Source organism: Neomonachus schauinslandi, chromosome 1 (assembly GCF_002201575.2).
Source record: "Neomonachus schauinslandi chromosome 1, ASM220157v2, whole genome shotgun sequence".
Lineage (NCBI taxonomy): Eukaryota > Metazoa > Chordata > Mammalia > Carnivora > Phocidae > Neomonachus > Neomonachus schauinslandi.
In genome coordinates this window covers 168,140,200-168,156,883 of record NC_058403.1, presented here as the reverse complement: position 1 = coordinate 168,156,883, position 16,684 = coordinate 168,140,200, and the positions used below count along the sequence as shown (strand labels likewise).

The window sequence follows — 16,684 nt, the reverse complement described above, 5'->3', positions numbered from 1 at the left end:
GGGGAGCCTGCTTCTCTCTCTTTAAAAAAAAAAAAAAAAAAAAAAAAGCAAAATTTTTTTTTAAGAGCAGTTTTAGGTTCACAGCATAATCGAGGAGGGGAAGGTAGAGTTATCCATATACCTCCTGCCCCTACACTCACAGCTTCCCCCATTATCAACATCCCACAGAAGAGTGGTACATTTGTTACAATTGATGCACTTACACTGACACATAATAATCACCCAAAGTCCATAGTTTACATTATTTTTTCACTCTATGTGTTGTACATTCTATAAGTTTGGACAAATGTATAATGACATATATCCATCACTGTAGTATCATACAGTTTTTTATTGCCTAAAAATCCTCTGCTCTGCCTATTCATTTCCTCCCCCACCCCTTCAATTCCTATCAACCACTGATCTTCTTACTGTTTCCATAGTTTTGCCTTTTTCAGAATATTGCTAGAGTCATGTTTTCATTTTGTTGGAATCAGAGTTAAGTAATTCTTTCAGATTGAGTCTTTCTTTTTTTTTTTTTAATTTTTTAAAAATATATTTATTCATGAGAGAGAGAGAGAGGCAGAGGGAGAAGCAGGCTCCCAAGGAGCAGGGAGCCCGATGTGGGGCTCGATCCCAGGACCCTGGGATCATGACCTGAGCCGAAGGCAGACGCCTAACCATCTGAGCCACCCAGGCGCCCCCAGATTGAGTCTTTCATTTAGATATGTTTTTAAGATTCCTTCATATCTTTTTGTGGCTTGGTAGCTCATTTCTTTTTAATATTGAATAATAATCCATTTCCTGGATATGATACAGTCTTTTTATACATTTACTTACTGAAGGACACTTTGGTTGCTTCCAAGTTTTACCAGTTATGCATAAAGATGCTGTAAGCATTAATGTGCAGGTTTTTGTGTGGACTTAAGTTCAACATCTTTGGATAAATATGAAGGAGCATGATTGCTGGATTGAACGAACGGTAAGAGTGTATTTGGTTTTGTAAGAAACCTCGCCACTGTCTTCGAAAGTGGCTGTACCATTTTGCATTCCCACCAGTAATGAGTGAGAATTGCTGTTGTCCCACCTCCTTATCAGCATTTGGTATTATCGGTGTACCAGATTTTGGCCACTCTAATAAGTGTACCAGTGGTATCTCATTTTTTTTTTTTTTTAAGATTTTATTTATTTATTTGACAGAGAGTGACATAGCGAGAGCAGGAACACAAGCAGGGGGAGTGGGAGAGGGAGAAGCAGGCTTCCCGCAGAGCAGGGAGCCCGATGTGGGACTCGATCCCAGGACCCTGGGATCATGACCTGAGCCGAAGGCAGACGCTTAACGACTGAGCCACCCAGGCATCCCAGTGGTATCTCATTTTAATTTGCGTTTTCCTGATGACATATGATGTGCAGTATCTTTTCATATGCTTATTTGCCATCTGTGTATCTTCTTTGGTGAAGTATTGGTTGAGGTCTGTGGCTCATTTTTTAATTGGGTTTTTTTTTCATATTGATGTTTTAAGAGTTTTTTGTATATTTTGTCTAATAGTCCTTTATTAGATGTATCTTTTTACAAATATTTTCTCTTACTCTTGCCTCTTTTCTAACTCTGTAACTCTTCTAAATCTTGTTCACATGGCAGTTTTTAATTTTAATGAAGCCCACCTTATTGTTGCTTTATGGATATTGCCTTTGTTGTTGCCTTTTCTCCCCTTCTAATTAGGTTATATTTTTGTTGTTGTATCATTACTAGTTTTGATACATATGGTTTTGATGTCATGACTAGATTTCCACATATAAATCATATGTGAAAGTTCTGAGAATTATAATGTTTAATATAAATGAAAGTAGTGATTGTGGTTAGCATCTTTTTTCTGAAATCAGCTTGAACACCACTGAATGTGGGGCAGGGTGGGGGGGGAACAGAGAACTTTGGAGTTGCGTAGAGGAAATTAATTTGTAAAATTGGAATTCATTGTGCTCAGGACTTGTAGACAGTTTTAGAATCATGTGTGGCTAGCCTAAGGTCACAGCAAACAATCAGCCAGTCTTAGGGCCTTGAACATAGTCCTATTTGTTTAACCATTCCTTTGTTGAGAGATTTCATAATCCTGGGCTGTTTACCTAAAAATAAGAGTCAGGTCAACTGAGAAATTAATATTTGGTAAATAAAATTTATAAATATGTAAATATATAAAGTCAGTATTAGCTGTGACTCATTAGATGTACTTTGTAATTGTAGTCAGAATTAAGAATATGAGGGGCACCTGGGTGGCTAAGTCGGTTGGGTGTCCAACTCTTGGTTTCTGCTCACATCATGATCTCAGGGTCATGTGATTGAGCCCTGCACTAGATTCTGTGCTCAGCGTGGAGTCTGCTTGAGGTTCTCTCTCTACCCCCCACACCCCTCTCCCACGCTCCCTGCTTGTGCTCTCTCTCTCTCAAATAAATAAAATCTTAAAAAAAAATAAAGAATATGATAAGAAATGTGAGAGCTATTATGAGAATTATGAAACTTTGTTTTTTTTAAGATTTATTTATTAGAGAGAGAGAGAGAGAGAGAGAGAGAGACGACGACAGTGAGAGGAGGAGGAACACAAGCAGGGGGAGTGGGGGAGGGAGAAGCAGGCTTCCCGCTGAGCAGGGAGACTGATGTGGGGCTCCATCCTAGGAACCTGGGATCATGACCCCAGCCGAAGGCAGACGCTTAATGACTGAGCCATCCAGGCTTCTGAGAATTATGATACTTTAGTGAAGGATATAAAAGATTTGAATGTTTAAATGAACAAACCATGTGCCTGGATGGAGAAACTTGATCGTGGTTAAATATAAAGAATTGATATAGGACAATCCTTCTCAAATTAATACAGTTAATATAATTCCAGTCAATTTTTAACTGAAATATGAATTTCTAAAGTTTATTTGGAATGTGAGTGATGAACTAAGACAGTTTTGAAAACATTCCAAATTCTTGATCTTCTCTATAGAATAAGAAATTGTACAAGCTGCAGTAATTCATTTAATCCTAATTTAGGAATAAACAGACTAATGGAAAAGTATTGGCTCAGATATAGAAGTGTCTCTTATGGCATTTGGCATATCACTTCAAATTAGTTAGGAATGTGTAGATTTTTAAATGAGGAGTGAGATGATTGAGAAAAGGAACTTTCTTGCACTGTAAAATCAAATTCCAGATGGATGAACATTTTAAATTTTAAAGGGCATTCAAATATTATTAGAAAATATTTTAGTCTTATGAGAAGGTCATAAGCTAAAAAAGAACAGGATTACATAAAAGGAAAACCTGTACAATGACAAAATATAAGTCTTGTTAAAAGACAAACTTGGAAAAGCTGTTTAGCAGTGAGTTGAAATTGTCAAAATAATTTAAATGCTAAAATGGGAAAACTTTGAAGTTTTACTTCTGATTTCCTACTTTGTGTGAACATTTATGTATAGGTGGGGAAATTAATAAATTTTCATTTATAGTATAATATTTCTTTTTAATTTATTTTTAAGACTTTATGTGTTTGACAGAGTGAGAGCACAAGCAGGGGGATCAGCAAAGGGAGAGGGAGGAAATATGTAAAAAGTTATAATCTTATTAAAAGTATCCTTTTTTTAAAAAATGGAATGTGTTTGGATGAAGGAAATAATGTATCTCTTCAAGAACTGTGGCTAAAAGGAATGTTTTCTTTTTTTTTTTATTTAAAGGAGGGTGGGTAGGAGCAAGGGGAGAGGGAGAGAGAGAATCTTAAGCAGGCTCCACGCCCAGTGCAGAGGGGCTTGATCTCACAACCCTGAGATCATGACCTGAGCCAAAATCAAGAGTGGACGCTTAACTGACTGAGCCACCCAGGCGCACCTATAAAGAATGTTTTCTTAAGACAGGTTGTTACGGCCACTAAAAAATTAGTTATATAATACACTAAAATGGTTATAAAAGCATTGTTGATGCCTGAAGTTTATGCCGTGTTATATGTCTTAATAAATATTGATTATTCTAACTTCAGGTGTTTTCTTTTGTTCAGTCAGGTCAATTCAGTGAAGATATGATACCCACGGTGGGCTTCAACATGAGGAAAGTAACTAAAGGTAACGTCACAATAAAGGTACGTGATCTTTTACGTGATCTTTTTACCATACTTGATTTAAATTGTTAGCATATACAGATACAAATTTTTCTGTTTCTTTCTCTTTTGGCATTCAGATCTGGATGATGCGTGATTCAGTACATGCTGAAACTTCTCTTAAAGATACATTTTCAGTACGGAAGTTTATTGGTTAACAAGCAAAGAAAGTATTGCACAAAATTTTCTTTAGTAGAACTGACTAGATACAGTGTAAACATATTAAATATGAATTTCAAGTTTAGAAGTGGACCCAGGAGCTTCTAGATTAAGAACTTGTTTCAGCTCAAGTTTTTCAGAAGTAATTTGGCTCTAACATTGTGGAAATGGGCATATCTGCCTGATCTTTCTCTGCTTTTTCTACTTTTTCTTTCAATATATTACTTAAAATACCTTCATTAAGAATTGTCTGTCTTGATTTAAAGATTTGGGACATAGGAGGACAACCCCGGTTCCGGAGCATGTGGGAGCGGTACTGCAGAGGAGTCAATGCCATTGTGTAAGTGCTGCTTAAAAAAAGTCAGTTTAGGTTTCCAGGAAAAAAGTTGTTTTTAATACTTCCAAAGGCTCAATTTTTATTTCGCCAGTAACGGTCTTTATTAGTGTAATCCCATTAATATGAAACTTTAACAAATTTAATCATAAATGAAAGATTAGTTATTTATTTTTTTTTATTAAGCAGCTAAGAGCTAAGGGATGTAAATGTTTTACTATCATGTGTTAGCATCTAAATAGTCTACTTAAAAGTATTTTTGGGTACTGAGCTTTTCTTTAGGTCTTTATTTTGATTAACAATTTCAGTGATGTGAATCTTTTTTTAGTTTATTTATTTGCTTATTTATTTATTTAAGTAATCTCTACACCCAGTGTGGGGCCCAAACTCACGACCCCAACACCAAGAGTCGCATGCTCTTCCCATTGAGCCAACCAGGTGCCCCTTAGTAGTGTAAATCTGAAAATTAAAAATCTTTATCCCTAATTGTGACTATCAGAGAATTCGGAGACGAGATATTGAAATCGCTTTTTTTTTTTAAGTTACATGATAGATGCTGCCGATCGTGAAAAGATAGAAGCCTCTCGAAATGAACTACATAATCTTCTAGATAAACCACAGTTACAAGGAATTCCGGTAAGTATGGAGTTCTTGTTATTTTATATTATATGATTATAAGATTTATAATTATATTATTAAAATTATAATTATATGATTTATTATGTTTGAAATCAGTTAAATGTCTTAAAATCCTCAGAGGCTTATCTTTACTGAATACTAGCCGTATACTGGGCACTGTGCTATTTATTCATTTCTTAACCAGCTATTTATTAAACTATATACAATAGGGGCAGTGCTCAGTCCTAGGGATACAAAGTGAATAGAAGTATGCTGCCATCATGGAGCTTATGGTTTAGTAGGAAAGGTAGATGCCATGAAATCACTGGAATAATACAGCTCCGATAAGTGCTATGAAGGAGAGGTACCAGGGGCCATGAGAGTTATAAATTAGAGGGGAGATTTGACCTAGTTTGAGGGAAGAAAGGAGGATTCCCTGAGGAAGTGATGCTTGAGCTGAATTATGAGGGATATGTAGACATGTGAGGGATGGGATGATTGGAGGAAAAGAGAGTTGTAGACAAAGGCCTTTTGGTAGGAGGAAGCAAGGCACTAAGAGGAGGCCAGTCTCCCTAGAGCAAAAGCAAAGTGAGAGGGTGGGGAGAGTGGTGAGCCATGCGGCGGCTAGGATACTAGAGGAGGCTGGGCTGGACTGTGTGGGAAGCTGTTGCTAGTGTTTTAAAACTTTATTTCTGAAGTGTTTCTTTTTTCTTTCCTTTCCTTTTTTTTTTTTTTTAAATATTTAATTTATTAGAGCGAGTATGTGGGGGTGGGGGGAGAGGGGGCAGAAGCAGACTGCCCTGAGTGCAGAGATCCACGCTGGGTGGGTGGGTGGGGGGGGCACGACCGCATGACCTGAGCCAAAAATCAAGAATCAGATGCTCAATTGACTGAGCCACCCACGCACTGACTGTTGTAGTGTTTTAAGTGTCAGATTTATTATTTAAGTTATTCTGATTTCAATTTGACAATGGATTAAATTGGCAAGATTAAATTTAATCCTTAAATAAGGAGGGCAGTTTTAGGAAGCTCTTGAAATTGTCTTGGCAAATTACAGTACCTTGGATTAGGGTGGTAGTAGACAAGATGGTGAGAAGGAAACCGATTTTAGTGATATTTAGGAATGCTGTCAACCAGACTTGGTAATGGGTTGGAAGAGGAGATGTAAAGAATATAATTCCTAGTTCCTGGTTCATGAAGTTAGGTGGAAGGGGTACCATTTGTTGAGCTGACAAATGTTGGAAAAGGACCATGCTTTAGCCTCGTCACAAGTTCATGAATGTCATACTTGAGGTATATTATCTCAGGTATTCCTTACAACATAATGAGGTTCATGGTTATCCCTCCTTTATAACAGTTGTTCTTCAGGGTTACATGGTAACATTACCTGTTGTGCAACCAGGTTTCGAATCCATGTCTTCAAAGCCTATTCTTTGTCTCCTGTGTTAAAACTTAGTTCTGTATACCTGCCATAGGTAAAAATCAGTCTTACCTTAAGGTCACCATAAGTCTTCTTAGTTGCAAGCAATAGAAAGCTGACATAAGTAGAAAGGAATTCAATGAAAGGATATTGGGTAGCTCACAGAGTCTCCGAAGAAGGCTGCACATAAGTAGGCTCAGGAAATAGGCTGGAACAAGGAAGCTAAGCAGCTGCCAGGATCACATCCAGACTCACACCACAGAGTAAGTCTGGTGACCACATGCAGTTTCTGAACACTAGACACAATTGTTCTGATTGGAAAGTCATCTAGCTGATTCCCTTTCTCTATCAGAATGGGTTCTCTCTCCCGCTTTCTTGCATCATTGCCTCTGCATTGAAAGGTTTGGTTCATCCTAGATTAAGTGTCCATGCTCTAGCAGAAAGGAAAGCTGGGGAAAAAATTATCCATAGAAGCAAGTAGCTTATTGGGAGGCAGGTTCATAAGGTAGGAGGAGAGTTCTTAAATGTAGTAAGAGGACTAAAATGCCAGGCAACCCCCAAACTGACAGCTGATCACAAATGGCCATGATATTATTTTTAGAAATTCAGGCAGGTCCAGCTTCAGAACCTAGTATGATTTAAATAAGAATATGGAGAGGGGTAAAAGTTGGGGAACGGGAGATAGGCTTTGGTTTAACATTGTCCTGTGAGCTCCCGGTGTCCCTGACTCTTCTGTGCCTCTGTCCTTGTCTCTTTGTCCTTTGTGCGAAGTAAGAATCTAGGTCCTATGAGTATAAGTGGTCAAAGTGTATGTGGTAGGGTGGGGGTGGGGGTGTATTAAGTGAAAGAAAATAGGTATGGCAAGGTAGACATGGCATGTACTTTGTTGAGATGGGTCAAAGATTACATGTTCTTAGAGAACACTGATTGAGAGTATGGATATTCTCAAATTTTGTTATATGTACTCATATTCTTTGCTTTCTCTAAGGCAGAAAGAACGATATTATCTGAGAAAAGGTAGAGTGGTGATTGAAAAGCCTGTCTCTTCTTCCTTTTCAAAGCACATCTAGCAACCAGATGATACCGTTTATTCGTAGAGCTTATGACTGCTATATTTATCCTGATTTCCAGACTTAACCATTGTCTTAGAATATTTATACATGATATTCTGTAGGATGGATCAGGAATTTTAAAAGCAAATTTATGTGTTCATATGATTAATGGCTAACATAAAAAGTGGTTAAAAAATTGTTCCCCTCCCCCCCCCTTGGTTGTATTAAGATCATATTCACATATGGTAGAGATTTATTTAGAAATTGCAGAATACATACCATAGACTTAAGAACATTGTAGTAGAAATTGGCAGCCACATATTGAATTAGGGGCATCTATGCGGTAGAAGTTGAAATGAATGCTAATTTGAATTACTAAATAAATGAGATAGGCCACCAGTTATACAAATACGCCTCAATATTATGGCATGTGGTAGCATTCCAATTTTAATGTCTACAGATATGACTATCATATGCTTCTGTGACCTTTTCTTACATAAAAGTTTATTGTTAATATCTTTTCTTTTTTAAAGGTGCTCGTACTTGGAAACAAGAGAGATCTTCCTAATGCCTTGGATGAGAAACAGCTAATTGAAAAAATGTATGTCTTAAGAATGAATGATGGTGTTTAAAAGAAATTAGTTCTAAATTATACTGGTTTTTTTTTTTTTTAATACTTTATTTATTTGACAGAGAAACAGCGAGCGAAGGAACACAAGTAGGGGCAGAGGGAGACAGAGAAGCAGGCTTCTCGCAGAGCAGGGAGCCCGATGTGGCGCTCAGTCCCAGGACCCTGGGATCATGACCTGAGCCGAAGGCAGACGCTTAACGACTGAGCCACCTAGGCAACCCTAAATTATACTGTTTTGCCCACTGCTTTGTTTAGCATCATTATATTATTATTTTTTAAAGATTTTAACTAATCTCTACACCCAGCGTGGGGCTTGAACTTAAAACCCTGAGATCAAGAGTCATATGCTCTTCCGACTGAGCCAGCCTGGCCCTCCTGTTATTTAGTAATGATTATAGCCGTGTTTTTAGGTAAACATGGTAAATTTGGCCTACCAGAGAAGTGAATTTCTAAAATTTTAGTAGTAGTAAAATAATTTCTTCAGTATAAAAAGATAAGAAAATTGAACAGAGTGTGATAGGTATGATAGTTATTTTAAGCACAGACTTAATTGGCTTAATTCTGCTTCTTATAGGAACCTGTCTGCTATTCAGGATAGAGAAATTTGCTGCTATTCAATTTCTTGCAAAGAAAAGGATAATATAGGTAAGAAATGACTGTGGAAGAAATGGGTATCACTGGAAGGGATGTCTTAATGCATCTTATTCTTTATTATCTCCGTTTCTGTTTAAGTGACTTCCTTTATAGAGGACTGGTTTTTTTGCCTCAGGAAAAAGAATAGACATTATATCTTTTGACAGCAAATACAACATCCTGAATGTGCTCTATGCTCTTTAAAGAAGTAAATGAAATAGACATGAAGTTAAAACATGATGTGATATCAATTTATTGTATTAATTTTGGCAGAGCTAGTATCCAGCTGTGCTTTATAACAAAATGTTTTTGAAATAAGACTTTACAAAAATTGGTCTATAGGCACTGAAACAATTGTTCATTTATTGAACCAGTATATTACTGTAATGTTAGTACTCTATTGGAAATATAAGCCAAAAGTATTCTTTATCTATTCAGTGTCCGTATTAATTTCCTAGAACTGCCATAGCAAAGTACCACAAACTGGGTGGTTTAAAACAGCAGAAATTTATTTCTCAAGTTCAGGAGGCTAGGCGTCCAAAAACAAGGTGTCAGCAGGGCCATGAAAGCTGTTGGGGAATATCCTTCCTTGCCTTTTCTTAGCTTGTGGTTGCCGGCTGCCTTTGGCATTCTTTGACATATCTATGCTTACTCCGGTTTTTGCCTCTGGCTTCACATAGCCTTCTCCTGTGTGTGTGTCTCTGTGTGTATTTTCTCTTATAAAGATACATATCATTGGATTAGGGCCTACCTTCATTCAGTATGACCTCATATCTGTAAAGACAATTTTTGAATAAATTATGAGGTTTTAGGTAGGTGTGAATTTTTAGGGGGACACTGTTAGTCCAACACAGTGTCCTTAAAGAATTTAAGTATATCTGGCTGAACTTTAGTTTAACTAATTTGTGAGAGGTTATTTAATAAAAGTGGATTGGAATGGGTGAAAAGGATCAAAAGGTAAAAAGGAAAGATGAATAGAAACGTTTGACAAGATGAAAGACTATTCAACCTGTTAGCTGTTTGAGTGAAAAGACCTTTAACAGTGCAATAAAACATACTCACTGGTAAAGTATACCTTCATGACAAAAAGCTACTCAGGCTAAGTCACACAGTTCTTGTCTGGCATGACAGGTTCAACCAAAGTGTGAGAGGAGAGTTTAATGCATGTACCTTGAAGCAGCTGGGTAGGAGCCTAGAGATTTTCATGGCACCTTCACCTCTTCTAGTTTGGTGGTCACTGGTGAAAAAAAATCACTCTGTGGGCCACTACAGAAAAATGAGGCTGTCTATCATTGCCGCATAATGGGCTGCAAACAGCATGGGCTTTGGAGTCAGGCAGCCTCAGGCCAGAACACTTGGTCCTAATTTATTTTCTGACTGGCCTTGCACAAAGCATGTAACCTCCCTAATCTCCACTTTTTACTCATCTATAAAATGGTGATAATGGCAGCAATTTAGAAATTCTCTTGTGAGAGGGAATGTGAAAATGCATTGCAGCATTTGACATATGGTGGATGTTATGTGGGTGTATTAGTTTTCTATTGCTGCTGTCAGTTAGAAGCCTGTCATAGTTCTCACTGAGCTAGAAATCAAGGACTAAAATGACAGGTTGTACTCTTTTTGGAGACTCTAGGAGAGACTCCATTTCCTTATCTTTTCCAGCTTTTAGATACTACCTGCATTCTTGGCGCATGGCTCCTTCCTCCATCTTCAAAGCCAAAAACATGGTATCTCTGACCATTCTCCCATAGTCACACCTCCAATTAAAAAGAAAGAAACAAACAGACCAAAAACTTGTATTGGAGTAGAATGTAATACATAGTGTCAACACAGTGTGTTTAAAAGGTATTCTGTTATCTTTTTTCCTTTAGCTTTCATTCAATATGTATTGGTTCTCATCGTAGTTAACTTTTTTCCCAAGTCAGTTCTAGTCTATCAACTCTTTCCTCACCCCTCCTCAAACATGCTCTGATGAGCTCAAAGTGTTGATAGTTTTCTGGCTAATTCTGGGCTTCCTTTATTTATTTTTCATTTTTATTATTTTATTTTTAAGTAACACTACACCCAATGTGGGGCTTGAACTTAACAACCCTGAGATCAGGAGTCACGTGCTCTGCCCACTGAACCAGTTAGGCACTCCTGGGCTTCCTTTAAAGAGCACCCAAAAGCAATCTGAGCCTAATACTTTGCTGGTGGACACAAACTGTCCTCTATTAAAGGTGTAGACTAAGTGACTTGCTATATTGTGAGCATTTAGTTAATTTGAGAACAGACTCTTCAAGCACTTAGGGTTACTTAGAGTTCATTAAAAAAAAAAAATCCCCCCCCCACCCCCATGTTAGGAGGAATTCTTGTGTTCCCAAGAGAGCATTTACTTATACACCACTGGTTCTCATTGAAGGATCTTCCCCCAGGATACATTTGGCAATATTTGGAGACACTGCCAAATGTTGTCATAACAAAGAGTGTGCTGCTGGCATTTAGTGGGTAAAGACCAGGGATGTTCTAAACATGGTACAGTCCCCACAGCTAAGAATTGTCCAGCCTAAAGTATCAGTAGTGGTGAGGTTGAAAAACCCTGTTCTGCATACATTAACCATAATTGTAGGGCATTATGCTATTCTGTAAATCCATTTTACTCCCTTATATTCTCTCTAGTATTTCATAAAATAGGGGAAAAAAGTTACTGAAAGGAGAAAAAAAAATTCTTTGTTTTACTACCTTGACAAACTAGCTGGATACTTTCCTGGAAAAAAATCTTGTGAGCTCATTTAAGAAGTAAATGCGGGAGAGTTGGTGAGAACTTCTTTTGTTATTTGAGGCTGACCTCATAGTCTGTCATAGAGTTCCATAGTCACAGTTTGTGATTGTAGAACTCCTGCTTCACGTAGTAGTATCAAGCCCAAGGAAATGGATCCACTCTAACTAGATTCAAAACAAGTAGTTTGTAAATGAGAATGCCTGTTTATTTGGAGCAAGAAATACAACTTAGGGCCAAGTAGATTAGACTTGTTGGGTAGTCAAATCAGAACATCCTCCCTAATTTCACCTTTTACAACATATTTTAGAACCAAATTTATGAATTTACTAAATTGTTCCAAAAGTATCTCAGTGCACATGGGTTGTATATTCTCCTTCCACCTTCCCAGTGTGGTATATGAAATATTTTAGTAATGTGTCCTCAAATCACACATAGAACAGATTACTTCTGTGAACATGATCTTTGCAAAGATGACTCATACTTGTGGCCCTTTTTGTCATGGAAGATGACTCCATCTGAGTATCTTATTTCTTTTCTGCTTTTTTATCTAGTCTTAAGGATTCATTTGTCTTTGGGATATAACATCTGTCCACTGTCCACAAGCTTTGTTTTTTTTAAGTGAATTTCTTAAATATTTAAGCCTGGGCATTTCACACTCAGATTTACCTTTCTCCCCATTCAATTCTAATGAATGTGGCTTTGCTCTTACTACATACTGCTGTCCTCCTTTTAAAGTGCACATGATCTGGTTCAACAATCAGGTTAAATCATTTTTTCCACAACTCTGAACAGGTTCCATCTCAGCTCTAGGCTATTCTTTATATGTGTGGCTTACAGTTTCTGTAACGCATATTAGCTTGGAAATTGAATTTGCACTCATCTTCAGGTTTGGAGAATTGAGTGCTGCTTCTAATAGATGCTCACACACTCTTCATATGGATGACACATTTTTAAAGAACTCAAGGACAGTAATTCACTGTTTTGACTTAGCTGCCATCTCTTGTCAGTCTAAGTGCTTTTTTTTGGCTAATCTCAGCTGTGATAGCTTCAGCTGCCACCTCTATGGTGACATCTTACCAGTTCCCATCCCTTTCTGAGATCAGTATAGCTAAAGCTATCTGCTGGACATCTCCATGTCTGTTACCTTCTGCACCTCAAATCTGATGTGCTCTATAACTAAATTCTTTATCTTTTTTTTTTTTTTCCTTAAGTCTGTTCTTACTTTAACCACTGTGTCAACAGCTCCATGACAAACACAACTCACTGAGGCCAGAAGATTCTTTCTCTGTTCGTATCTTGGTCAACTCCACATTTTCCTTCTTCCATCCCTACAGCACTTGTTTGCTTCGTGCCTTCACATTTCCTATTCCTGCTGTGATAGTCACTGTCTGTACTCACAACTCCAAGTTGTCCTCTTCTGTTGCCATTGATCATCCTAAAATAAGCTAATATAATTTCCTTGCTTAAAATTCTCCAGTAATTTCCAGTTGACTTGAGAATAAAACCCAAACTTAGGAGCATCTTAGAGTGGTATACAAGGTTATCTGGCTCCTTCTAGCCCGTGGTTCTCACTTGAGGACATTTTTGCTCCCCAGGGGACATTTGGCAATCCCTGGAGACATTATTGGTTGTCACAACTGTGGGTGTGTAGGGGAAGTGATAATGGCATCTAGGGTAGAGGTCATGGATGCCGCAAAATAGTCTGCCATGCACAGGAAAGGCCTTGGTCCTGTCCCAGCAAAGATTTACCCAGTTCAAAAGGTCAGAAAGGTGAAGTTGAGAACCCCTGCTGTAGCCTTAGCGATGAGTGGCAGCACCTTCCCCCATTCCTGTGCTTCATCCACAACTTACCACATATAATCCATCCAGATCTCCACACTGTTCATGCCTTTGTTTATTCTTTTGCTTTTGTTGTTTCCTTTGCTTGGAATTCTTTTTTTTTTTTTTTTTTTTTTTTTGTTAACCAAACATCTCAGTGACTTTTATTGACTAGTTGAAATTCTTTTTTTTTTTTTAATTCTTATGTTAATCCCCATACTCCTTTGCCTGGAATTCTATGGGGCAGCCCTCCTCCTAGTCCGAAATGAGTTCTTCTATGTTTTCCAAGTTTGATACTAAAAGCTCCTTGAGGGGAGAGAGGGGTTCTCCCATATCTTTGCATTCCTGGCACTTCACATACAGTACTTATCTTAACAGGCAGCCAGTAAATTTTTTTTTTTTTTTTTAAATAAAAGATGGCACAGGCTGTCCTGAGCATAATTTAACTTTTAAATCAGAGACTGCTGAGTCTTTCATAATTCCTTAGAATGTCCTCTTGAAGTTTAGGTAATGGAGAATAATATAGATGCAAAAAGCAGAAGAGGGCAGGCACAGCATGTATTTTGAATTAGCTGCATTTTAAATGCTGTCTCTCATGTTTAGTATCTTAACTTTGATATCTTAATGCCTTCAATTTTTTTCCCTCCATCTTTAGATATCACACTTCAGTGGCTTATTCAACATTCAAAATCTAGAAGAAGCTGAAGCATCTCCTGAAGTCTTCCAGTCCTTCCTGGCTATAATCCTAGAATTATTGTCCGTTCCTCTGAAGTACTTCCCAGAATACGGTCCTTCCTAAACCCGAGAAATTGCCTTTTTCAGAGTTTATTTCTCTTGTGCACTGCTGAAGATGTGTATCCCTAATCCTTCATAAAGAATCAGCTAGAGTTGTCATGATAAAGTCAGCACACACAAAAAAAGCTTCTTATACATACTTGTCTTAAACAGTGTGTAGAGCTTTTTTTTTTTTAAACACACACTTGACCATCTTAAATCAAGAAAATTGCATATTTCTGTTCTAGTCTTTCTGGGCCAGATTTTTATATTGGTTTTCAGTAAATGTCTAGATATTTCCTTATAGAGTCCATTAGCTTAATACTGATACTGACTTGATACAGCATGAAGTTTCTAGTGCCACACACAGTATTTAGAAAACCTTTAGCCTGATTCATGTGGGATATAAACATAATGTTTACATATCTCACAAATGCATGTGAAATGTATAATTACACCTTAGGAATTTAAAAAATGGTCTGCAAAGAGTGAGCAGAGGCACCAGATCAGTGTTGTTATTGGTTCTTTATACTGGTGAGATTGTATATGAATTCTAAAAATACTGCTTTCTAAGAATTCTTCATCACCAGATAGCAGTTGGGGATATGGGAGGAACTAAGGCATGCTGTTGTGTATCTGTCCAGATCATTACTTCTCTATTTTTTCTTTTTCTTTTTCTCTTTTTTGGAGAGGGTGGGGTTCAACACACTTTTTTAAAGGGTTGGGAATTGAAGATTTTCTCAAAGGCTTTCATGAATTTAGAGCATTCCAGCCAATATAATAAAATGTGTTAAGAATGTCAGACTTTGTTCAAACACCTGTTTGTTCTTTCTATCTCTAGTCATTAAATCAGTGCTGCTGCATGACACTCTAACTCTTGACTTTTTATATCCAGTCATAGACGTTCAGCACAATAGATACTTAGAAACAAATACAAATTCTTATTTTTCTCTCTTACTGATGTAAGGTTTGGCACTCTTTTGTCTGGTGCCATTAGACATCTTGATTATTGTGACAACTCTAGACCTGCCTGCTCTGTCTAGTGTAATCATGCGCAACGTCTACAGGTTGTTTAATAATCAATCACACAGAGAACTGAGGAACTGATGCTGTGTATTGTTTGCTTCTACGATACGGAGATGTATAAAAACTTAAAACAAACATGTTTTGTAGTTTAGTGATGTCCATATACATAAAGGGACACATTAATACTGGTTCACTTGTAAATTGTTATTCACATAAACCACTGTAGTAGATAAAACTTTATGCTACACCTGCTTATGTGTTGCCTCACACTGTGTGTGATTTTGTTTCTTTTGTTAAGCAGCACTCATGTAGACAGTGCGTTTCCATACATGTTGAGCACTCAAAAGTGCAGTCAACAGTTGTTTTAATGAATACCAGTTTTAATTTATAGACTGCCATGGCCTTAACAATATTCTGTACAAAATACTGCACTGTGTTGCACAGATACTACTTGTTTTCCTCCATTCACATTTTTATGAGTAGAATCTCAGCTTTTAAAATTCTGTTCTTATTCTTTGAAGCATGTTGCATACTTCCCTGGTGGGATGGATGGTTCTGTAAATGAAGGGATATTTAAACTTGCTACTGTAGCTCAACACCATTAATGGTTACTGTGAACCATTACAAAGAGTGTGGCAATTTGCTTGTGCCTAAAAGGAATTGGAACTAAAGTGTGTGACTGTGTGGGGACTGTGTTGGTTCGTTAATTGACCCTATAGCTAAAACTTAATGTGTTTGTGTGTCTGTTCATTGCTTTCAGCATTTCAAGACATCCAAACTCTACTACCAACATTTTCCTGTGCATTAACTTCTGCATGTGAAAACAGTTACTGAACTTTGTAAATACGTGAATTTTTTTATTTAGGTGATGCATTTTTTTGTCTGTTTACTGCTCTTCTCAGCTTTATTCAATAAACTTGCATTTTGAGGGTTGTATTGACAATTTTAACTTAAAATGTGCATCATGATGGAAGGTGCTGACTTTTTTGGAAGGGGATGGGAGGAAAGTTACCATGAGCAAGGTCCATAGACAATGTGCTAGAAAGAAATCAGCTCACTTCTCAAAGAATTGGGTCTGCGGGCTAGTTAAAATAGAAATAAACTTTTAAAATATCCACAGGATTGATGCTGCGATTTTTTGGGGGGGATAGGGTGGAGGAGATGGTATGACTTGTAAACTGTGCTGATATACCAAATTTAGGACTTTTGTAAGTGGCAAGAGCTAGTTGGTTAGGCATTTTATAATCTATTTGTTTTAAAAATTATAACAAATGTACTATTAAACTGAAATTGCAAGGCAGGCCTACTTACTTCAGTTCCAGAATGAAAAGATTTTAAGTATCAAACAT

General features: G+C 37.3%; 1 protein-coding gene across 1 annotated transcript in view; it reads left to right on the top strand.

Annotated features, from left to right (window-relative positions):
- ARL8B (ADP ribosylation factor like GTPase 8B) overlaps positions 1-16,457 on the top strand; it is a 62,842-nt gene extending 46,385 nt beyond the window's left edge. Inside the window, exons 2-7 of the mRNA XM_021694913.2 lie at positions 4,011-4,091; positions 4,535-4,608; positions 5,145-5,238; positions 8,226-8,293; positions 8,898-8,968; positions 14,191-16,457. Coding sequence (XP_021550588.1) covers positions 4,011-4,091; positions 4,535-4,608; positions 5,145-5,238; positions 8,226-8,293; positions 8,898-8,968; positions 14,191-14,240 — 438 coding nt within the window. The 3' untranslated portion in view covers positions 14,241-16,457. The remainder of the gene's footprint in view (positions 1-4,010; positions 4,092-4,534; positions 4,609-5,144; positions 5,239-8,225; positions 8,294-8,897; positions 8,969-14,190) is intronic.
- The last annotated feature ends 227 nt before the right edge of the window (positions 16,458-16,684 follow it).